Source organism: Eubalaena glacialis, chromosome 8 (genome assembly GCF_028564815.1).
Source record: "Eubalaena glacialis isolate mEubGla1 chromosome 8, mEubGla1.1.hap2.+ XY, whole genome shotgun sequence".
Classification (NCBI taxonomy): Eukaryota; Metazoa; Chordata; class Mammalia; order Artiodactyla; family Balaenidae; genus Eubalaena; species Eubalaena glacialis.
This window is the reverse complement of record NC_083723.1, coordinates 85,411,111-85,436,809: the sequence shown is the minus strand read 5'-3', so window position 1 is coordinate 85,436,809 and position 25,699 is coordinate 85,411,111. Positions and strand designations below refer to the sequence as shown.

At 39.4% G+C, this 25,699-nt stretch overlaps 1 protein-coding gene and 1 long non-coding RNA gene across 5 annotated transcripts in view; one reads left to right on the top strand and one right to left on the bottom strand.

The window, feature by feature from the left end:
• NPSR1 (neuropeptide S receptor 1) overlaps nt 1–25,699 on the bottom strand; it is a 140,078-nt gene that overhangs the window by 89,954 nt on the left and 24,425 nt on the right. For all 3 annotated transcript variants that reach the window (XM_061197908.1, XM_061197909.1, XM_061197907.1), the window contains exon 2: nt 16,785–16,917. In XM_061197908.1, coding sequence (XP_061053891.1) covers nt 16,785–16,917 — 133 coding nt within the window. The remainder of the gene's footprint in view (nt 1–16,784; nt 16,918–25,699) is intronic.
• On the top strand, nt 1,471–17,105 carry LOC133096345 (uncharacterized). 2 transcript variants are annotated; one of them, XR_009701767.1, is made up of 5 exons: nt 1,471–1,746; nt 2,845–2,951; nt 6,756–6,862; nt 15,125–15,236; nt 16,848–17,105. It is a non-coding gene; the product is annotated as an uncharacterized LOC133096345 (long non-coding RNA). The 2 variants fall into 2 exon arrangements; XR_009701768.1 differs by lacking the exon at nt 16,848–17,105 and adding an exon at nt 16,672–16,750.

Sequence of the window (25,699 nt, the reverse complement as noted above, 5' to 3'; positions counted from 1 at the left end):
AAGACATTATAAAACAACAACAGAAGAAAGTACAGCTGGGAATGTAAGTGAAAAAGTAGATTGGAGAAGTGGGAGAGCTTCAGATGGGTATCTGCAGCATTAGACAATTAATTAAATTAATATTACTTAAATATATACAAAATGTTAGAACTGTGGTGGGTTCTGAGTGTAAGGGGAAAGAGAATGTATAAAAACAATATGAAACAAAACATCCACCTTGACATCAGGTGGTTCACAGTACAGTGAGAGAGATAATATAAACAAGCAGCTGTAACTGAAGTGGCATAAAGAACTACAAATAAATTATAATGGGGGAATAGAGATCAGATCATGTGGCGATGTTTGTGGAATAATTAATAATAATACTGATGCGTGGGTCCCACCCCAGTGGCGCTGATTTAATTGGTCAGGATAGGACCAGGCATCAGTACTTTTGCAAAGTCTCCATTGACTGGAATGTTCAGTCAGTGCCAAGGAGTGTGTTGTATGGCCTTATCCACGCTTCCGGGCTGCTGTGGGGAAATGGAAGGGACACTCCTCCAAGAAGCCTGGGCTCAAGTCTCAGATTTCCCAACAATGATAGCAGAGGACAAGAGCTAACATTTCTTGAGCAGGATCTGTGCTGAGCATTTCATGGACATCTTCTTAGTGTTTCTCAACCCTGGCTGCATATTAAAATAATCTGAGAACTTTGAAAAACTACTAATGTCTTGGTTTGGCCCCAGATCAATTAAATCAAATCTTTGGTATGAGTCTGGACATATTTTTTTTTTTTTGTAACTGCTCTTGCAGTTGATAATCTGCAGGATGTTGAGAACCACCAGCTTTGGGGTCCACTAGGTGATCATATTTTTATAAACCTACTCACTCCTTTATGGAGTCCCTGTTCCCTAGCCAAGCAAGCCTGTTTGCCATATCCTGAAAACATCACTAAGAAGACCCACAGGCCAAGGAGAGCTTCTCAATTATCCAATATTAGGCCAGGTAAAAAGGTCTTTCTCTTATTGGCTAAAGGACTTCTTTTCAAGCTTCTGATTAGTCTGTGAGGCTCCAGTATAGGAAGTACAAAGAGCACATTAGTCACTAACAGTGGAATCTAGAAATAGGTAATTTACGTTTCCTCCCTCTGTTTTCTCTCCTCTACCTGAAGGGAGGCCATTGTATATTTAGTTTAAGGATCTTGGGGAGAGGGCCAAAATAACTGGGGATAGTCCTTCCCATACAAACTTACTGAAGTTTGGTCAGAAAGTAGCCTTTCTATGTATTCCAAGTAGGAAAGGTTTTAGATACAGGTAATGAGACTTAAGAGGGCTTAGGGAAGCTTTGGCTTGAGTTCATAAAATCAGAAAGCACCTGAGTGGCTACAAAGCACCTGCAGATGACCTTAGTTTGCCCATGGCACAAAAGCAGGTGGTTTACAGGAGCTCACCAGGAGCCTGCAAACTTCAAGAATCTTTGGAAGCACCAGGAAATCAGGTAACTTCCAAGAACTTGCTGCTGATAATCGCATGTTTGCCATCTGCTCGTGTTCTGGCAGAACTGCCACTGGAGAAAGTGGTTTCTCCTTCTCAGCTATCTTCCAGATCTCATGTCTGTACCCCTCAGTGGCAGAATGTGACCTGGAAGTAAATGGGAAAAACAATTCTGGGAAATGCAGCCTTCTCACCTGTGATGCAAAGCAAAACCTGGAGAGAGGCAGTGATGACATGGAATTAAGAACAGACCATCTGGCAAAATGAACTCAAGGTAAGTCAAGACAAGCTTATTTGGGGGAAGACTTAGAGGCAGAAAAAAAGAAGAGGTGAGAAAAAATGTAAATGGGAAAAAGAAAGAAAGCTCAAGAAAAAATTTCTCTTGAAAGCAGAGTATGTAGCCAGCAGGAAGGTGCCTCTGTGTACTTGTCCCCATGAGGCTCACAGAGTGACTTTCCTGTGGTGATTTGAAATCTATGGTTTAGTCCTCAGCACGGCATCTCCAGAAATTAGGTGTTCAATCTGTAGCCACCTCCCCCAAACCTCACAGTTTCCTGATAACAATCTATACGAGAGACTTAAGTAGTCATCAGAAGGTGGTTTCATGATCGTATAATCAGAGAAAGAATTGGCGGCTGGTCTTGGAGACCCCTTCAAACTGTCCTAGACCAGTGTGTGCTTAATATCTGCACCCACACGAGACTTCTGTTCCTCAGGGCTTGGCACACTGTCTGTTTTGCTCACCACTCAGTCCCTGGCACTTAGCATAAGCCTGGTGCATGGTAGATGCTCCATGAGCTTTGATTAATTGAATGGATACATAATCATCGTGAGGCCTGATGACATATCCTTGATTCAAAGGACAAAACACTACACTAGTGACCTGATTTAGTACTTCTCTCTCTTGGTCAGTAGTAGATACTTAGTTCCATAGTTTCTCTCCTTTTATTAAAAAATTTCATATTGTCAGTCTTTTTGAATCTATAGATCTATATGGATATATATGATATGTGATATATAGACATATAGGTATAATATATATCTGTATATATAATATATGATATAATGTATCTGCATGTATTATAAACTGTATCTCTGTATATTATATATAATATATTTCTCTAGGTATTATATATACAGTTACAGAAAGTTATAGATATATATTACATAATGTATATGTCTAATGTATATACATGTATTATTACATATTATGTTATCATATTACTATTTAGAGGATTGCATATTACTGAATAATCTATAGCAAAGTAACTATTTCAGTGGATCTAGAAGACTCTGCCTTTTCCCATCATGGATCGGTTTAATAAATTTAACTATTAAATGGAAACCTTCTTTCCCTTTCTTTTACGTCCAGGGCTTGGAGCTTTGTGAATGTCCATCAGGATTTCCTACATGCAGGTGCCAAGATGCTCTACTAAAGGGATACCCCTCACCTGTGCTCTTCCAGCACTACCTGGCCAGGTGTCTTCCAGAGGGCTCCATGTTCCCTTCTATAGCCTGTTTTCTCTGCACTGACTCTCTAGGTGGATTAGACCAAGCTCCTCAATGTCCCATTGATTAATTGATTGATTGATGATTGATGGAGGAAGATCAAAACTTCAACACTAGATTGTTAAGCTAGGGCTGACTAATAATTTGCTGAGCAACAGGTGTGGTAAAGGTTGTTCTTCCGCGCTTCCCTGGCTTTGCTTATGCTGTGCCCTTCATATGCAACACTGTGAGTTCCTCCTGCCACCCACTGTTTAATTCAGTTTAATTCTCTCTACTTTTCTGGGAGTGGTTCATGGTGTTCCAAGGAGCCTTCCCAAACAACTCTGTCCTACTTTGTTCTCTTTTATTCTAATCTACTCTGTACATTTGGCTATACTAGTCATTTTAGTGCTAATTATATTCCATTATACTTTTCCTAAATTCCTTCAACTTTGTGTGTGATAATAAATTCTTGAGATAAAGGAACATGTCACATATTGGGGAGTGTGTGTGTGTGTGTGTGTGTGTGTGTGTGTGTACTCCCCCATAGTGCTTAGCAGAATGTTAGGACCTGTAAATATTTTATATTCATTTTTCATTTATTCATTTGTTCATTCATTCTCTCAACAAATATTTATTGAATGACTACTATGTGTCCAGGCCCTTTTCTAAGTGGTTATAGAACAAAAATTCCTCCCCTATATTTTAGGGAGTGTAGGCAAACAATAAACAATAAACTCAATGCATAAGTAAATTATAGTATAGTAGAATGCAACAACTGCTGTGAAAAAAAAGGGAAAAACAGAACAGTGTGAAGGAAGTCTCAGGAATTCTGGGGTCTAGGGCTGGTGGGTTGTATTAATTAGAAACCCATAAGAAACTGATATTTGAGCAAAGATTTGAAGAACACGAGAGAGTGAGCCATGCAGACATCTGGGGAAAGAGCTCTCTAAGCTGAAGATATAACATGTGCAAAGGTTCTGAGGTAGGATTGTGCCTGGCATGTTGGAAGAACAGCAAGGGGTCCTTTGGGCTGGAGCAGAGTGAATGAGGGAGATAGCAGTAGAAGAAATCAGAGAGGTAATGGAAAAGCCAGATCATGTAACCTTAAAAGGTCTTTGTAAAGCTTTTTGGATTTTACTCATGGTAAACTGGGGAGTCATAGGAGGGATGTAAGCAGTGGCATCACCTGATCTGATTTTTATTTCAAAAGGACCTTTCAGATTGCCAAGTTGAGAGTATTCCAGAGACCTAAAGAGAAGAAAACCTTCTCTTTAAAGGGTCAGATAGTAAATATTTTAGGCTTTGTGGGCCATATGATCTCTGTCAAATCTGTTCATTTTTGTGCCATTTTAGCACATAAATAGCCATGGACAATATGTAGACAAATGGGCCTGTCTGTGTTGTAATAAAACTTTATTTACAAAAACAGGCAGTTGACAGAGTTTGACTTATGGACTATAGTTTGCCACCCTTGGCATAGACTATAAAGAGGCAACTATAGAAACAGGAAGACCTATCAGGAGGCTATTGAAGTAATCCATGCAGGAGATGTTGAAAGCTCAGAACTGAGTGGAAGCAATAGAGATGGCAAGAAGTGGTTGAATTTTTTTTTAAGGCAGATGATTTTCTGATGAATTGCATGTGTGGTGTGAGAGAAAGAGATGAGTCTAGGATGACTTCTTGCTTGTTCTAAGCAATGACAAAGATGTGCTGGCAGCAACTGAGGTGTGGAAAGCTGTGCATGAAGAAGGGCATTTTTAGACGTGTCAAGTAAGCGGTTGGCAACACAAGTCAGAGCATCGTGAATTGGATTAGCCTAAAAAGTGTGCTACAAGGACACGTTTTAAACTCAAGTGTTGATTGCTCAAATTTTGAGACAATGACCCAATTGTACAAAAAGCTGGGGAATTCAGAAGCATGCAATGATACTACCATGGAGGAAGAAGTTGGTCATAGATCATGTCCAGCCTCTGTTTGTATAATAGTGATCACACTGTTACTGCCCAAGAAACAGTAAGCCAAAGAAAACTGAGTTAAAAGTCACTGAGAGTTGTAAAACTTCCATTAATTATTAAAATTAGAAACAGGCAACAATTCTTAATGTTAAAATTTTTGGCAGAGTTCATCTAGAATTGAGCCAATAATTTCTGAGCCAAGGACAGAGTTGCACAGAACAGAGTTGTGGTGCCTGTTTGTATACTAAGTTGCTCTACTCTGAGAATCCTCAAGGTGTGACCACAAGGACCCCTTGAACAGGTGCTGGTGGCTCTCAAACCCCTTTAGGGGAAAAGGACCACCTGCAACTCCAGGTTCCTCCTTCTTGCGTCCTCATGCTGCAGAGGGGCTATGCGGCAGGGCAAAAGGCACTCGAAGACTTTTGCCAGGCCACTTACCCTCTCTGAGCCTTGTTATCCTCATCTGGAAAACGGGAATATTTATCTCACAAGGCTGGTGTAAAGTTGAAAGTGATGATATTTGTAAACATCCTGAAGGTTTGTGCTCACCAATCACCCTTCTATCTGAATATCAGGGAGAAAAACACAATTGCAATTCATTTGATCTGTGTGAGTTCCCGAGTTGAATCGAATAGGCTAACTTTATAACTTCATAAATTTTACTTTTCTCAGGCAGAGTTTTAATGTTTTTAATCTTCAAAGATATTTGGAAGGCTCCCAACTCTTGGGTAGAGATATATTCTGCCCTGCTCTGGATTCCAGGCATTAACTGCCCAGCTGCCCCAGTCCTGAAGCCCTGGGAAAAATTTCCCCCCTACCCCTCCCCTGAATAGAAGCTCCTGAGGATTAAGCACTCTGTCTTTTCCCCCCTACCATTTGTAATGAGGTTATCTCTCCAACATCTACTTCTTCTTTTAGTAAGAACCCAACTTTTAGTTCAAATATCTCATCCCAGCCAGTGTGCTCTGGGGAAAGCTAGATCCCTAGGAGTGGGGCGTTTGACTTCAATCTGAGCTCATCAGTAATTGCGTATCTTGTTCACACTGATTAGTTCACATATGAGCATATAGCTCAAGTTAGGTTGGTGAGGTGCATGTACGTGTTTGCTAAGCACTGCCGGGAAGGGTGGCTTCCTACATTTCTAAGAAAATTTCTAAAAGTCACAGTCTTTCTCTGTGCATGTGGACAAGAGTTCCCCAGGAGTCATTAGTAAGCATCCTTTATGGGTTCACTTGTGTCCCCCTACACCCCCGACAAAATGTTGTTCAAGTCCTAATTCCCAGTACTTCAGAATGTGAAAGTATTTGGAGATAGGGCCTTTACAAAGGTAATTAAGGTAAAATGAGGTCATATGGGTTGGACTTAATCCACCTGACTAATGTCTTTATAAGAAGAGGAGACTAGGACACAGACATTCACACACTCGAAGAAAGACCATGTGAAGTGTAAAAATTGATAAACAGAAACCTCAATTAAAATAGAGTCAGGAAGCCAGAAGGGGGAGCTCTCCTGTCCTATGAAGACAGCAGAGCCCAACAGGAAGAAGAAAGACTTTCTCTTCTTGCCTGTCAAGAGCTCAGCCAATGAGAAAACGTCAGCACAACTCAGCCAATGAAAAGCCATTATCGTTTGAACTCTCAAGTCCTCCAGTGGACCCTTTGTTTCCTATAGCCCTCCCAGCTTCCCTTTCCCCTCTTTAAAAGAGTTCTCCTCTCCTTCCTGTGAGAGGACTTGCACATGGCTTGCCATACTTGCACACCCTGAATGGCGATTCTTTACTGATCCTGAATAAAACCTTTTTTTTCTGGAGAAATAATTGGCAGTCTATTTGTTATAGGTCAACAGAAGACAAAAGAAGAAGATGGCCACCAATTCAAGGAGAGAGGCCTCAGAAGAAACCAAACTTGCCAACATCATCATCCTGGACCTCTAGCCTCCAGATCTGTGAGAAAAAATTTCTGTTGTTTAAGCCACCCAGTCTGTGGTAATTGTTATGGCAGCCCTAGCAAATGAATACAGCATCCTACAACCAGGATGAGGAACAAGGCTGAGGGGGATGCCTTCTACCATGTCAGAGACAGGGTCCTTGGTGGCATCCCTGAATTGCTAAGCAAATCAAGCCCGAAGCTTATTCTGTCACTGAACTTTGCCTGACAAAAGCAAAATTGTCCCCCTTTTTGCTTTATTGTTTCAACTGTAACTAATAACCAAGTACACCACTGTGTCCTTAGTACCGAGAACCAAGCCTCATCGTGGTAAGTGCTTAATAGTATTTGTTGAATGACTAGAGGAAGGAATGAAAGAATAAGCCACAAAAAGAATTGTAGTGTGTTGATCTGGGAAGCCCAGTGAGGTAGCAAGCAACAGAGGAGTGAGTCAATCTTATTATTATTACTATTATTACTACATTCCATTGGACACGTTCTATGTGGACCAGGAGACAGATATTACCATTATTAAGCAACAGAGCTAATTCATAAAGGTGACCTGTACTCATTATAACAAAAGTTGTTTAATTGGCAGACATCTGAAAATGTAAAAATACCCCTCAATTTCTACAACTGGAAATTTCTAATTAGAAGCACAGGACTACTAGAGCCAGATCACTTCTGGTCTCTTAAGATCATCCATATAACTCCTTCATTTTAGAGATGAGAAAACGAAGGCTTAGTGAGGTTAACTGCCCTTTCCAGGTCACACAGTGTGCTAATGGTGGAGCAAAGGGAGGGAACAAAAAAGAAACCCAATTTCTCTAAAGAAGAAAAAGTTTTCCTGGGATAAGAGTTCATTCCTTTTAGTTAAATTATTCCCATAGTGATAGGACAATACCTTCTTTTTCTGCTCAAGAGAAACTGATTTTTTTTACAAACATAGACCATCTCTTCTCAGAGTGGGAAACAATGATGGTATTGTATAGCCACTGTATGAGTAATCTAAATGAAAAGCATGCACATTTATTCAGATGTTAGCCAATCAAGCAACTTTTAGTGGAATGAGTGAGTCATATGGTAGAGAAATTTTGTAATATTAAGTAGAAAAGAATACACAAATGTCAGAAAAAAAAATCCTTTAAAAAAACCCTTTTAGTTCAGGAAACATACTTAAATCTTAAGCAGTGTGTTTTGTGTTCTTTTTACACTTTAGAAAAACTTTGACATTGTGGCATAAAAGGTGAAAAATGAGATAATAAGACATTAGGTAAGTTGTAAAAAGAGAAATACTGAGAATTTGACAGCAATAAAAAGGTACTGGATAATATAAGGAATGAATGTTTTGAAACTGCTCAAAGGAAAAGCAACTCTTAAGATACTTTAGAAACAATAAAAAGTAGAGTTAACACTGCTAATCAAAATCAAATCAATAATTAGAAAAAATTTTAATAGTTAGAAGAATAAGACCAAGATATCTAAATGGTGAGAGAGAAGGACCATAGTTACTGACGTATGAATAGTTAGTGCTCCTGAACATAAGATAAGAACAAATGGAAGATAATCAATATTCAGACATAAATAAAATGAGCTAAGAAATCACTTTAATCTGCAGATCCAAAGAGCTTACTTGGCAAAAAGCAGAACTGATATAGTGGATCAATAAATAGATATAACCAGGTAAAAGTATGAATCCTCAAAAAAAAAAAAAAAAACTAGGGGACTTCCCTGGAGGTCCAGTGGTTAAGACTCTGAGCTCCCATTGCAGGGGGTGCGGGTTTGTTCCCTGGTAAGGGAACTAAGATCCCGTACCCAGCTCAGCGCAGCAAAAAAAAGGAAAAGAAAATCTGGAAATAAAAGAAAAAATCTGGTAAGCTATAAAGGAAGAAATTCCAGGCTGACTTTAGACTTCTCTGTAACGTGGGGTGCCAGAAGTCAGTGAAGCAACATCTATGGTGATCTGAGCTGTGAATTCAAGATTTCCTCATCTATACTGCCATTGTTGTGGAGGCAAGAGAAAGTCTTTTTCATTGATGCCCGTTGCTTGAGAATCCTATCCAGGCTGAAAGAGGAAAAATATTAGCACTCAGAGTACTCCAGAAAATTGGAAGCTCTATCAAAATAAAGGAACCAAGAATGGGGAAGCCAACTATTGGTGAGCACTGAAACATTCAAATATAGAAATACTTACTGATAATTATTGCAAGCATAGTCACAAAGCAGAAGACAAATGCGATAAATATATTTTTTAAATGAGATTTTATTAAAATGCTTAGTCCCATGCTTGGAAAACAAATGCAATAAAAATTAAATAGATGCATTTAATATTAATATCACATAAATAAAATTTAAGCAAGCTAATAAATGAAACTAGAAGGATTGTGTGTGTGTGTGTGTGTGTGTGTGTTTGTTAGTAACATTAAGCACTCAGACCTATATTAAAGATATATTAGTCAGGAGCCTTTAGGAGCCAAATAACAAAATGTTAAAATTTATAAAATAAATATTGATAAAAAATACTGGGAGAAAATGAGACAAAGTATGAAACTTTTTAACTGCACTTTTAGTCACTCATGATATGTCAAACAGGCAAGAAGTACATGTATGGAAATAGAGAAAATCTGAAGACTGTAAATAAGGGCAAATTCAGAAAGATAAGCACAAAGAATACATTGAGAGACAGAATATACATATGGACAATGACCAGACTGTATATAAAAATGGAACTCTGAACCACAACCTGAAGTAACCAGCTCAGGAAGCCAACCTACTATCTGTAGCAACCAGTCCAGAGAGCCAAACAATAACTGCTGTAGTGATCTGCCCCAAATAGGCAGCACTTGATTAATAACTGACAGCTTCCCTTATTAATAACTGACTCTGCTTCCAACTTAGGACCAAACAGAGAAAGACAAATATGCAATGCTAACCAATCACATAGGATGCTGTACTTCTGGATAGTCTGCCTACTGCTTCCCATGCCAACAGTTTCCAATCAGGGCACACCTGCAGTCTTTTCTTTCTTTTTTTTTTTTTTTTTGCATTACAAAACTTTCCCACTCCTCTGCCTACCTTTGAGTCCTGCCAACACAAATGATACTGACTGACTTCCTTGCTGTAGTAGGCTCTAAATAAACAACCATTGCTTTTTTTCATTTAGGTGATTTTTTTTTTAATTTCCACAATTTTAATTATTATGTCCTAATTTTTAGTAAATGTTAAATATTTTTCAAAATAAATAATTACTTGTTATACCTCAAAGGTACTTTTAGTAAATTCCAAAGAGCAGGAATCCTTCTAAAAATATTCTCTGACTGCAAGGCAATAAAATTAAAAGTGAATTACAAAATGTTAAAGAAAAATAAAGTCACCTGGAAATTAAAGATAAAAATAACCAAAAACTACTAAATAGTTATTTAGTAGTGAAAGAGGAAATTAAAAATTCAACACTAAAATATTTGGAAAATAAAAACAATAAGAATTATCTCATAAAATTTATGAATTCAGAAAAAAATCCATAGTCTTAAGCATTTTCATTATGAAAGGGAAGAATTACAAGTAATGTCATCAAGATGGCAACATAGATCATTCCTGACTTCAGTCCCCCTCACAAGAAGACCGACTAGCAAGTGTCCATAGACAAAACATGATTGTGAAAATGCTAGAACACAGGGGTGAGGTGAAACAACCCCCTGGACCATAGAGACCAAGAAGGACCACGTTAGAAGGGTAATTTGAAGAACTACACTCTGACAGCATCATCCTTCCCCCAGGCAGGCACAAGGCCACACTGAGAGGGCCCTACTGGGCCTACAGTTTCTCCAGTGGGGAAAAAATATCCCAAAGTGAGCATCCACTTCCCCCAGTGTTGCAGGATGCTTCCCAGGATGCCCTCTCTGGTCTCAACTCACAAGAATCACTGGGGAAATCTGCAGGGCTTGACCACTGTGGATCAGAAACAAGCAGAGAAGAAGGGTGGAGCTTATAGCAACCAGTGCTCAGATCTTGGCAGATGACATTTCTCTTCACACATGCACCAGAGCAAAGATCACAGATGGTGACCCCATTTGGCTAGGGAGCTTAGTTGGTATTTTTGCCTGATTTGGGTTGCAGGATATAAAATCAACATACAAAAGTCAGCTGCATTTCTATGCACTAACAATTACCTGAAAAAGAAATAAAGGAAATGATCCCATTTTCAATAGCATCCAAAACAATAAAATACTTATTAATAAATTTAATGAAGGAGGTGAAAGATCTGCACACAGAAAGTTGTAAGATAATGATTAAAGAAATTGAAGAAGACACAAATAAATGGAAAGATACCCCCTGTTCATGGATTGGAAGATTTAATATGTCCATAATACCCAAAACAATCTATAGATTCAATGCAATCCCTGTCAAGATTTCAATGGCATTTTTCCACAGAAATAGAAAAAAATTCCTAAAATTCATATCAAACCACAAAAGACCTCAAATACCCAAAGAAATTCTGAGAAAGAAGAACAAAACTGGAAGCATTACACGTTCTGATTTCAAAATATACTACAAAGCTGTAATAGTCAAAACAGTATGGTACTGGCATAAATATAGACACATAGACCAATGAAACAGAATTGAGAGACCAGAAATAAACCCATGCATATACAGTCAACTAATAGTTGACTGTAGGGAGCCAAGAATACTCAATGGATAAAAGATAATTTCTTCAATAAGTGTGCTGGGAAAACTGCATATTCACATGCAAAAGAATGAAACTGGACCCCCTATCTTACACTGCTCACAAAGATTAATTTGAAGTGGATTAAAGAAAAATGTAAGACCTTGAAACCATCAAACTCCTAGAAGAATACATAGGGGAAAACTCTTCGATATTGTTCTTCGCAATGATTTTATGGATATGACACCCAAAGCATAGGTAACAAAAGCAAAATAACCAGGCAGGAATATGTCAAACTAAAATGCTTATGCATAAAAAAAGAAATGATCAACAAAATGGAAAGGCAACATATGGAATGGGAGAAAATATTTGCAAACAATATATCTGATAAGGGGTTAATATCCAAAATATATAAGAAACTCATACAACTCAATAGCCAAAATAGAAATAATCCATTTAAATTATGGGCATAGAACATAAATAGACATTTTTCCAAAGAAAATATTCAAATGGCCAACAGGTACAAGAAAAGATACTCAACATCACTAATCCTCAGGGAAATGCAAATCAAAACCACAAAGAGTTATCACCACAAATGTTAGAATGGCTATTATCAGAAAGACAAGAGGTAGGTGTTGGTGAGGATGTGGAGAAAAGGGGACTTTTGTACATTTTTGGTGGGAATGTAAATTGGTGTAGCCACTATGGAAAACAGTATGGAGTTTCCTTAAGAAATTAAAAACTCACATATGATCCAGCAATTTCACTCCTGTGTATATATATCCGAAGGAAATAAAATCTCTATCTTCAAAGTATCTGCACCTCCATGTTTACGGCAGCATTATATACAGTAACCAAAACATGGAAACAACCTAAGTTTTCATCAGTGGATGAATGGATAAAGAATACATGGTATAGGGCTTCTCTGGTGGCGCAGTGGTTAAGAATCTGTCTGCCAATGCAGGGGACACGGGTTCAAGCCCTGGTCTAGGAAGATCCCCCACGCCACGGAGCAACTAAACCCGAGCGTCACAGCTACTGAAGCCCGCGCGCCTAGAGCCCATGCTCCGCAACAAGAGAAGCCACCTCAGTGAGAATCCTGCGCACTGCAACAAAAGGTAGCCCCCGCTCGCCGCAACTAGAGAAAGCCCACACGCAGCAACAAAGACCCAATGCAGGCAAAAATAAATAAATTTATTAAAAAAAAGAATACATAGTACACATACACAATGGAATATTATTCAACCATGAAGAGATCCTCCCATTTGTGACAACATAAATGAATCTTAAGGGCATTATAAAATGTCAGAGAAAGACAAATGCTATATGTGGAATCTAAAAAAAAAAAAATGAACTCATAGAAACAGAGGACAGATTGGTGGTTGCCAGAGGTGGGGATTGGGGGAAATGGGTGAAGATGATCGAAGGGAACAAATTTCTCGTTATAAGAAGAATAAGTTCTGGGGAAGTAATGTACAACATGGTGACTGTCATTAACAATACTGTATTGTATATTTGAAAGTTGCTTAGAGAGTAGATTTTAAAAGTTCTTAACATACTCCTCTCCCCCGCCAAACACAAATTGTAACTATGTGAGGTGATGGATGCTAACTGAACTTATTGCAATAGGTACATACAGCATATCATTACTTTGTACATATTAAGCTTATACATAGTCTATGTCAACTTTATCTCAATAAAGCTGAAAAAATATTTTAAAAATGAATGAGCAGAATTAAAATAAATAAATGAACTGAGTATGCAACTCAAAACCCCAGGGAAAAAGTGAGTGAAATTAGCATTGGAAGTGGTAGTGAACTCCATGGATGGCCTTGAATACCTCAGTCTTCCTGGTCTCACCTCCCTTGCTGAACCTCTCAATTTTCTCTGCTGTCAGATAATTAACAGGAAGGCTTTGAGGGTGGCACATACTTTCGTTTATTAGTAAATTGCTCTCCAGAAAGTGCTTTGAGGCACAGCTAATTTCCACCAATGTGAGAAGATTTGGTCCTATCAGAAGAAGGACGTTATTTGAATATGTGCCAAAAAAATATATTTTCTGTCTTTCCTTGGTTGAACACTCAATGGGAGTTACTCTCACTAGCTCCCCTTCTTTATGGCATTTGAAAAAAACAGACAAGTCAGTCTTGAAGATGATAAATGACTAATAAATTTTAATTTGCACTTTAGCTCATAAAATATAAACAGTCATTAAATTCATCCAGTAGATTGTTAAAATGGAAGTGCTAAAAATGGCAGAATATGCCAAAATAGCAGCTTTAAGAACTTCTGGTTTCCTTCCGTTCTCAAGGCTAATCCTACAGTCAAAATTCCTATGGAAGATATAGAGAAGAATTAGGGATCAGAAATGTGGAGAAGAGGGAAGTGAATTAAAATATACAGATGCAAAATAAAAACAATTCTTCAAATGTCTGGTAAATGATGTGTTCTTTGTTTTCACAAATACTAGTGCTGCTATAGTTACTGTGGGGGAAAGAAAGGCCAAATTAGGTGTGGCTTCTTCTCTGATACACTAGCTAGGGTGGAAGAAAATGCTCCTTTTTAAAATAAGCAAATTAGACTTGAGTAGGTACAGATAGAACATTTACAGGTGAACAAAGAGAATCCGTGTCCTCAAGGAACTGGTCATGATTCTATAACTATTGCAAGCCAATAGGGCTTTTGTTTTCAGGGTCCTTTTTAAACAAGACTCAGTGTGGATCTGTGTTGGTAGCTTGTAGAGCATTTGTCCCATGACATTTTTTATCATCTTTTAATCCTGGGTGAGCTAACAGGACATTGGCCAGTTTGAAGCTCACAAAAGTGTCTTCTTTTGATGCAGTAAGTTCATGTCTATAAATTTTCTTAAATAAATAATAAAGAATGCTCACAAGATTTAATTGTGAGAATATTCATTGCAGAATTGCTAATAATAGCCAAAAACTGGGTGGGGGGGAGGTTATGTGAATAGTCAACAATAGGAGTTTATCTACTTAATGGGGCAGTCATCCAATGGGTCACTGCAGTGTTTGGACAATATGCGAAGTGCTGGCCTTCCAAGACATGAGGTCTGAAGAAGAAAGCATGGCACTCTGGAGGAAGCACCTTCAAAGCAGTCAAATGGGTAGTCAAACAGAGATTCATTGTCTAAACTTCTCAGTTCTCAATGGAAACTGAAATACGGAAAAGAAGCTTGATTTTATTCTGGCCAATGGGTTAAAAATGAACAAACAAAAACATTTACCAGCTTTTCTTCAGTTAGAGATAACAAATGAGATGCAAGCAAAAATTAATGGGTGGGAGTTCTAGGAATGCCAGTTAAGAGGACACATAGCTGGCATGAGTCCCTCTTGTCCTTCCTCCTGTCGTCCTTTCTGTTAGACTAGAATCTGGGGATGATGGTAGGAGTTCTAGCAGCCATCTTGAACCAAGAGCCATCCATACCATGAGGTGACCTTGAGTATGAAAGTCCTTTAATGGAGTAAAAATATACAGGAGGCTGAGACCCCAGTGATAAGAAAATAAAATATGAGCCCTGGACCATCTACCTCCAGAATTCTTTACATAGATGAAAATAAATCCTTGTAAACTTAAGCCACCATTATCTGGATTTTATAGATGTGCAGCTGAATCTAACTCCAATGGATTCACCTACTAAATGGAAATCAAAATGTTCCTTAAAGAATCACTCAAGGATACCGGCCTGTAAGTAGGAAGCTGCTCTTAGGAGGTGAGTCATGATGGAAAATATTATTTAATGAAGGGCATTAATATTGCCTTACCCAGTAATAACTGTTAACGCTTATTTTTCTCTATCAGAAGAGCCGAGAATAATGTCTCTGAATTTAATTTTCCAAATATGTGTGTCACTGATGATGTCAGTTGAATCTGATGATTCAAGAATATGTTTATGTGAAAATATTTGGTCATCCTATAAAACAACATTGGAGAGTCAAAGACGCAACTGGTTGTAGCTGAAAGTTTTAAAAATATATAATATTCAATTTTAATATATTTGCTTTGCTATAATGCAATCTCCCTCTGTTGCCAGAAACATTTGACAAAGTCTTTTAAACATAGAAAGTTATGTTTCTGTGGATGATTTTAAAGAATATAAAAGAAAGGGGAGCTGAGTGCCCTGTTAGGGTCAGTATGGCTTAAAAAAAAAAAAGACTAGGGAAGGTGAGATGCCTGTAAAAGAGAGCAAAGGTTCAGCAGAGTTAGCAAGTAAGAACCAGAAGTGATGACCAAAAATATAAAGTCCAGAAAATTTGAAGAAATCTTGGGGAGGCCATTAGCATAGGATAGGGGGCTCAAATCAAATTTATGTAAATCTGAAAGAATAGGATCCTTCAGCTGATACCAGAGTAACCTTTTTATACATACTGAAGACTCAGATATGTATTCTCAAATCCCTTACTACAGGATCTGAGATCATGGTGAAATGTGTATGAAGGAAATTTTAACACCTTAAATAAGAAGTTAGCCTAATCTCAGACTCTAGGCAAACCTTCTCTCTCCAAGAATTCTTTAGTTGAAATGCTCCTGATCTGACCCCTTGAGTTTTTCCAGAGGGAATTAACAAATTAATTTATCTAGACTATCTAGACTATCCAGAACATTCATGAGAAATTAAGCCCAGGTTAACACAGCAGACTATGGATTTGACTAGAACACGCAACTCTTCTTTTTGACAATAGATGGTGAAATTTCAGTTGTTCATTTATTATTATTCTTGACAGTGCTTTAAATTCTAAGCTGATATTCTTACCACCTCTAAATTCTTACACTCTAGAAGAACACATAGTTTTGTAGAATGTGGGTTACAACACTGTAATTGAAAAAATATGGTGAAAGAAAGTTATTATACCCTCATCCAAGAATTTTGCATTTACTCGATAATCCTAATTACCCTTTACTCTATTTTCTGGGATATATTCTTTAAGCTCATAAGACAGTATGATATGGTAATATCACCTTAGTGAACCATGGAGGCTGCTGTGTATAGGGAAAGTAGAACCCTTTAGAACGCTTTGGTAGCACTGATAATGATATTTTCAAGTTTGTTGTATAAGGAGTTATTTTTATAATGGAATCTTATAAATATTTAAATATGTTAAATTTGCTGGAAGAAAAATTCAAATTTGAGTTTTATATCCCTATAGACATTTCTCCCAAATTTGCGGTTGCATTTTGGACTGATAATACACCAATTCTATTGGTAAAATAATTGAAAGTAAGGAGCCATTGGAATTCTGCACACACTGCAGTTATGTACCTGTGATGGCCAGCTGAGTCACAAAGAAGGTCATTCTCGACTTCCTCTTCCTTCTCCGTGTAGAGAACAGCACGATGGCATTTCCAACAATGGTGAAAACAAAGAGGACCCACAGAGTTATCAACTGCTCAGTCTGTGAGAAACAAAGCAACACAAAACTGGTGTATCAGTGAGGACCAGGGTACTTTACAGAATGCAAGGCTCAGGCTTTGGTGTTGAAATGTCTTCCTCTTGGTCTCCTATCCCCACCTGTCAAAGCTCTACTCTCAAGAGAACAAAGACACAGTGGTCCTTATTTATACTGGCAGCAGTGTAAATTGATGCAACCTTTAAAAAGATCCATTTGGAAATATATGTCAAGAGACAAAAATGTATACACAGTATTCTTGCCAAGCAATTTTAAGCCTATGTGAAAGAATTCTAAGTTTGAAAAAGAACACTACAATCACAAAGATGTGCATATTTATTGTAAGAAGAAATTGGAAATTGTTGAAAGATAATAGGATAGTTAAGTAAATAAAACACTTCAATTCAGTGAACTATTATGTAGCTATTAACAATGACAGGCATGAAGATTATGTGGCAACATTAAAAATGCTTATAATATAATGGTAAATTGAAAAACATAATAAAATTGTATGTTGGGTGTGATTACAACTCTGCAAAATTGTACATGTAGGGAAAAGACTGAAGTATACTAAAATGTTAAGAGTGGTTATTTTAGGGTAGTGTGATTATGGGTTATCTTACTATTTCTCCTTTGACAGAATTGTATAATATAGTAATATTAAAGTTCCACTGAATAATGTATAATTAGTAAAGATGAAAAAAGCAGGAATGCTACTCATTTAAAACGTCAAGTTCTTCATAAAAAGTTTTCCACTCTTCCTTCAAATGGAACTTTCCATCTACCTAAAGTCCATAGCCCAGAATAAGCAGAACCCCGGGGCAACGGGATGGGTTGGACATAAGGACGGGGTGGGCTGAGCTGTGGGTGAGGAACAGGGAGCCAAGGGGATCCAGAGGCAAGTCGGAGATCAGAAGCCAAGAGACTTCAGCCCAAAAGGTCTGGGCAGAGTCCTGGTAAGAATGCACACGTCTAAGACTGGGATGAGAAGTGCTTCTCCTGTTTGGAGAAGATGGTAAGAAGAGCCTGAAGAAACCCCTTGTGATGGTAAAATTGTATGTGTCAACCTGGCCAGGCTAGAGGACCCAGCTGTTTGGTCAAACCCTAGTGTAAGGTGGTTGTTGTGAAGGTATTTTATAGATGTGATCGACATCTACAATCACTCGACTTTAAATAAAGCAGATTACCCTCCCTAATATGGGTGAACTTCAACCAATGAGTTGAAAGCCTTGAGAGCAAAAGCCAAGGTTTCCCAGAGAAGACGGAATGCTTCCTCAAGAATTCCTTGTGGAACATAGAAATCAAGCCTAAGTTTCCAGCCTGCTGTATCCTTTAAGAATTTCAGACTTGCCAGTCCCCACAATCACGTGTACAAATTCCTTAAAATAAGTCTCTCTCTCTCTCTCTCAATAAAATATATTATCTATCTATCTATCATCTATCTATCTATCTATCTATCTATCTATCTATCTATCTATCTATCTATCTATCTATCTATCATCTATCTTCCTATTGGTCCTGTTTTCTGTGGAGAACCCTGCCTGACACACTCCCTGAGAATCTGAGGCATCACGGCAGCACTTCTTATATACTATATAAATTTTAAATTATACAATAACAGCCAAATAAATTCTTCTATAATAATTCAGATAAAGCTCAAATCCCCTTTGCCCACCACTTTCCATCTTGATCAACTCCCATCTCGCAGAAGGTAAATATCCCTTTGATTACATTGTATATCCTTTCTATCCTTTGAAAAATACTTCATAAGCATGCACACACACACACATCCATAGCAAATAAATATCAAGCTGATATTAAAGTTCTCCATCTCACATTTACAGATGGGTCCTGAGGCCCTGGTGGAGGTCAGGGCCTTGGAGCCACAGAATGGTGGAAGTTAGGGAGGGTGGGCCTTGTGGTGGTGCCGGGGGACGGGTGGGTGCACAGCTGGAGTGGGAGGACCGCAGGGTGGATGACCTCTGCTGCTTTGAAGGGCACAGGTGGCGGATACTTCACCTCCAGCACGCTTACATCATCTCCCATTTGGAGAGCAGAGTCTTTGCTCAGTGCCAGGCCTCCTGCCTTTTCTCTGGTCCTTTTCTAACCAGAAGGGTCACATTTTTCTGGATGATTCAATTCTCTAGCAGCCTACATATGGGTGGCACTGAGAAAGCATCAGGAATGGAAACTAATTATTTTGAAAAGGGTTATTCTGAGTGGAGTGAGGGAAAGAGTTTTTGTAGGAGAATTCTATTCTTTGAGATCGATGGACGACTGTGCTGTCAGGAGAAAATACAGCAGGGGAAGCCTTGATGTACCAGACTGATGTTCTCCATTCAGGATCTTGTGTGTAGGTGGTGGGACATAAATAAGTGGTTTGAACTTGGAGGACCTAGTTTATAAAACTGTAGAGCAACTTGGGGACCAATGCAAGAAAATAGGTGGCTTGGAAATCTCTCTCAGCAGAAGGTCTCACGGACACTATGATACTGATAGATGATACAGGGGATACATAAGGCATCTATGTCCCCAATATGGTCGTACTGTAGTGTGCTGCCAGGGAAGATGATGGCACCCTGGGGGTGTTCATGGTTCAGAAAAGATCAAGGAGCCCTTGGAGCAGGTGATGTGACAGGTAGGGGCCTGTGAAGTCCTTTCCAGCCCTGCTGAGAATGCAAATGAGGGATTTTCCACGAATTTCACCTATTTCTCTTAGGAAACCTTTTTCATCTGGAGAAGCGTTTTGATGCCTTAAAGTAATTTCTTGTTTTGAATTACAAAGCACTGTATCACATTCAGCAAATTTTCTCTGCTTGGGTAGTAGTATTTTTCTCTGCTTGGAGGGTAGTTTATTTCCACAGTTGTCCAGTACTACGTCGATCTCTGTTGAACTCCTTCAGCCTCAGATGAAGAAGGAAGGGAAAAGTTAGAATGCTTGTGATGTCTCTTTGTCAGATCAGAAATCCAGGTCTCCATGGTGAATAGGGAGAGAGCAGTGTTGGGAAGCAGACAAAGGAGGAGGCCTGGCACTCTGCAGGGGATGGTAGAGTGTCGGGAAGGCAGTGAATACAGACTGTTTTCCTCACTGAGTCGCTTGTCTTCACCAACACCATCCCCAGGCCTGCCCAGCTCCCGCATCCCTTTAGCTGGGAGAAAGCAGCTGGCGTGTGCGGCATTCAGTGAACTTCCCACAGAAATCTGCCCCAGACTCAGCCTCTGATATGAGCCTTCCTGTGGTGGGATTCCCTGGGGGCCGGCCCCCCCTCCCTGATTCTCCAGGGTGACTCTTACTGCACGGGAGAGAGAGAGAGAGTGAATGAGTCTGCTGCCCTGTGCTCGGGCGTCTTACCTCCTCTACACCTTATAGAGATAACCTCCAATTTTCCAGCAGGTGGGCATCAACCTTCCCTATTTTCTACTTCTGACGCTGAATTTTTTCCAACTAAATTTTTTCCAACTAATTTTTTCCAACTAATTTTTTCCAATTTTTTGGCTGAGAATTAGAAAGAGTAGGAGAGTTAATCAAGTGAAGCCAGGGTAATTGTGAACTAGAAGTCAATGCCTTTTCTAGACTACACCTCTCTTCATGCACCCCTTTCCTGACATAACTAGTGCCTTTGGTAAGCACAGTTAGGCCACAGTTCCAGAGACGCAACACTGAACTGTGTAAATGATTTGCTTTTCACAAAGTGTGTTGGTGATTATGCTGCTGGCACCAAGAGTCAGATTTCCAGAAATCAAGTTTCTCTAATGGAGGAGCCCCCTGGCCTCCCAGTGGGCATGGAACGGCTGCTTTCTTCATCTTTGGACTGCATGATCCCGACCCAGGCATCCAATCTCTTCAAAGTAGGCTTGGGGATCAGAACCGCTCTGCTGGGAGCACAGAGTGACAAACACTGCAAACCAAATTATCCCGCTTAGATGTATCAGTGAATTGGAGGTCAAGTCTCAGGAGGGCTGGAGCAGTCAGTGCTGGCTCGGCTGAGCCTTTTCTTAGGAGCTTGCAGTAACTGTGCTTTGGGCTGGCCGTCCCAGGCTGCTCTGTGAACAGGTCAGGGTCTGTTCTCCTTGGGATTAGATGATGTGTATGGAGCAGGTTGAACAAATCCTGTGAAATCACGTCCACTCCTTCTGCTTTGGAGTTTTCTATTGAAAGACAATCTCAACCTTAATTCACTGGCTCCAGGAAATTTCCAGGTGAAAGAAGTTCCCTACTGTTGCTTTCCAAGAGCCATGTTTATTTATTTGTTAATTCATTCAGTATCAGTGAATTGTCTCTAGTATAAAGTGTTGGCACTACAAAGGGGACTAAAACATGTAGATTGTATAAATTACACCCAGCCAAGATTAAATCCTGTTTCATCAAGTTGTACAAAGGTCATTAAGTATGAAAACAATTACATAGTTGTAGGATCATTTATTCATAGTATACTTAAACCCATGCTTGCACATATACTTAAACACACATGCATCCCAGGGTAATACGAGGATTTGGAGAATTATGACAATAGGAATTGGGGAAACAAGTTTAGAGGCATTTAAGCAACACAGTCAAGTGAGCCATTTAGTACAAATGTGAGTAGGCATTCAAACCAGCCTGATTTGGAATCAGGTTCTTTACTACTTGCTAGATGTGTGACACATCAGTAAGTGATAACATCTCTGAGCCTGTTTTCTCATTTATAAAATGAAGACAAAAATAAAATCTGTCTCAGGATACTTGTGATGGATAGATATGATTGCAAAAATGGAGATTTCTAGCTCAGTGACTGATGCATAGTATATACAAAATAAAAATTGGTTTATCTCCTTTCTTAGTTTCATGGACTACATTTAGGTTTGAGCAGTGATTTATAAATAACTCACTACTTTTTAAGAATGATGCTTGCATTTACCCTCTTCGTCCTATTTTCAGTTCCAGTCTGCTGAAATTTCACTTGAGCCTAACAGGCCTTCCACCTGCGCCTCTTCCCCACAGGTACGGATGGTATACCAACACCATTCTCAGAACCAGTATTTAAGAATATAGTTGGGGATTAAATGCCCCCTAGTGGTCATGAGAGGCAAAAATTCAAGCCAGATGCTCAATAGTGAGTAGAGGGAATAGGTGAATTTGGAATTTTTCAGTGACTAGAGACTGTTTTAAACTCAGTTAAATAGTTGTGGGATTATGACTAATTGGTTTTTAACCTCAAGTTACTGAGGTCACGCAGTGACGCCAGCTTCCTGCAGATCAGAAAATTACAACCTTGGTTTGAGAGGGATGAATTGCAGTGTTCTCTTGACGATGCTGGTGCTGCCATGGGGCTGATACCTGGGATTTGACTCCATGGGATATGCTTCCGGAGCCAAAAAGATTTCCATGAGGCCAGGCATTAAGTCTGAGTCACCATTTTGGACTGGCATTTTATCTTCCCCATAGAAAGTGATTAATAAATATCTGATGGATGAATATATGGTTGAGGACAAGGACAAGGGTACTTATAAGTATCATAAGAGGTTACTTGAAATGAAAATTATCTCAGGAAATACAGGACATTTAGCTGTATGACTTGTTGAAACTAGATATGTCAGATTTGTCTGGAGAGGAAGACATGATTTACTCAAATCCAAGGAATGATAATCCTCTCTTCCTTTGCAGTCCCGGAAACTGAAAACAAACAAAACAAAACAAAAAAGAAACAAAAAAACTCTAAGGTATCTTTAACAATCACAGAGTGAATAGGAACTAACTTTATCTGAGCGAATCACATTTTAATCTAGCACCTGACTGACTTAGTTTGTAATGCATAATAGGTACTCAGTAAATAGGTACTCATTGGTCAGGCTGCTAATCGTCACAGCCTGACTGATGAGATGACACTATCCTCAATCTTATGGGTAAGGACGTAGGGCCCAGAGAAGTTGCCATCTAGGATACCTTGCTTCTAAGCGATGCAGCTGGAGTTTGAACATGGCTTTGCTTGCCTGAAAGTCCATGCCTTGCTTACTGTAGTGGCTTTCTGCTTGAATTTTAGGCCAGAGACGGTTAAGCTGCCTCATTTCTTTTCAATTTTCAAGTGGGAAACAGATCTTCATTTTCCTTCTGACCCAAACTTGTCTGAAGCTGGGTTTCTGGAGCTGAGTCGGTTTCGTGACTGTCTTCCCCAGGACTGAGAGTAAGGTCAATGCTTAGTTTGTGTTTGGATGGATGGACTCTGGAGTAATGTGTGGCTTCCACACAACAGAAGTCATAAATATCACACAAGATGCAGCTGCATCGTCTGCCCCAGGGTTCACAGGGCTTTCTCTACCCTTTACATTTTCATGTTTCATTTTATGGTTCTTGTTATTTCTGTGCTGTTGAAGATGAATATCTCAAACACAGGAAGGAGAGAATATATCATACTTCCCAAGAGAGGAAATGAAGTCTCAAAAGGTTATGATGCAGCCTCAGTTCTCAGCCAGCAGGCCAAGAAGCTCTGCTGTCCTGTCACTGAGACCAGTGTACCACCTGTCATTCACAGCATCAGGCTCTGAGGTCTGCTCCAAGCCTCAGTAATTGGCTTAGGTGGGTTGGAAATATCAAAAGCAGAGCTCTGAAATCATCTAATTCCATTGAGGCTGAATCACTGTGTAACACAGGGAGCACACAATTTAAAGTGAGATAGGCAGGAGCAGACTGCAAAGCTTTGGATTCCCAAAGCTGCTTCATTAGACTTGGGGAATGAGATGCATTAAGAGGATCTGTAGACCCTTGGGCAGTGACCATTTCTGAACCATTGGAAACCTGTCATTCAGGAGTTTGTCCCAATTTTTCCCTGTGTCTCGCCCTATCTGCTGCTTCAGAAGCATTGCCAGGTGGTCAACAATCACTAAGGAGGTCAAGCAGGAGGCATGGGGGGTAGGACCAGGCTTGCTCATGAGTGCCTGCCTTGGCTACTTCCCCACGACCCCCTCCTCCTGCCGATGCCCCTTTGGAAAATCTGCATTTTCACCACCCTCCCAGTAACCCAGCTTGGAGACATCCTTGCAAATACCGTGGAATTATTGTCATCACAACCACCTATCTGCACTCACATTTTCTAGCTGTTTTACCTGGACCTCTGGGAATTCCATCTTGGATTACTTCCAGGATAGCCTTCATTGCTAATACTCAATTATGAAAAAATATGTAACGAGACTTTTTAATTAGTTACTATTACAAAAAAATTAGAGAATTACATAAAGCTACATGTAAGTGTGGATGTTAATTCCAGTCTTATATTTTTGTAAGGCTCTTAATATCATTTTAACAGGGGTCTTGAACAGAAATGTAGGTTGCACCCTCTGACTAGGGGCTGGTAGGACCAGATGGCAGGAGGCCTCCTGCATGTAGAAGAGAGAACATGAATGGAATGGGAGGTATTATCGCAGCCTGGGTCTGTTGAGGTTGACTGTAGGGCTGTGGACCAAGATGGTCCCAAATATCAATAGTTGGGCACTAAGTGTCATCCTGTGATCTCTCAGATCACAGATCTGAGTGTACCAGAGGGGGAAGGCATTTACGCTGAGGGGAGAGCCTTGGCATATACCTATATGTTGGTGTAGAAATGATACTCAGGCCCGAAGTAGGAAGCTGTCCTTGAAGTCATGTTGCTGTGACAATGATTATACTGGTTTGCAGTCTGTATAATCAAGCTCAACAAACATTTATTGAGAATCTAGCAGCACAGTTCAACATACATTGGGAACTTTACCATAGTTCCACAGAAGTTCCATAGTACCATAGAAGGAAGGCTAGGACAGGGAGCTCCTAGTCTGGTGATAGAGGCATATATGTAAACAAATATTTTCAGTGTGAGCTACTGTAATGGGGATGCTGTAGGATCCCCAATAAGGGACATGTAGTAGAACTTGAGGAGAGACTGGTCATGGTTGGTCAAAAGGTATATTCTGGAGAAATTAATATGTGAGTTGAGTCTGAGAAATGAGTAGAAGTAGCCAAACAAACAAGTAGGTTGCTTGGCAAGAGTATGCATGAAGGCAGACTGAAAACTTTCAGGTTAGTGATGACAGACAAGGACCATCCATGAACATTAAGTGTGGTCACAGATCAGAGAAAGGCTTATAATGAGAGACTGGACTTCTGTCCTAAAAACTATTTCAAAAGTGGAGAAAGGTCCACCCTGAGTCTTTGTCCTTAGTTAAAAGAACTTGCTACCAAGAGAAAATATTCCTCCCCATCCGGAATCTTCCCCAATTGTCTTCATTACAGGTACTACCTTTGCCCTACTTCTCAACACCATCATCATAGGTGACAGAATACAACTTTAGCTCCCTCAAACTGGGACTGAACAAGAAAGCAATTCACTGTCTAACATTTATTTCTTAGTTTAGCCTCCAGGACATATTGAATAACTGTATTATTCAATACAGCTCTTTCTACTCTGACCAGAAAGGGTTAGTTACTAGTCTGGAGTATTTGATCATTACTGCCATGGGTCATATTTAGAGTTTAATTAGCAGTGTTAACTTCCCACTGCCTAATTGTTCTCATTCATATCAGGCTTTGGTGCAAATCAGGGACTGCCTTTGCATGACTGGCTGATTCAGCTTTCTGGTTACTAGTGAATCCTTGAATTTCACCAGAAACAGAAATGCACATGTCCCACATTCATTTTAATGTGAGTCCCTTCTTGTGATTCGTTCTTGAATCACAAAATGACCTCCAGATTAATCACAAATAGGGTATATTGGAAGCTTTGAGGCAAATAAATTCTGGGATTCCATCTGAATTCCCATAGTATATCAGACCACAGATGCT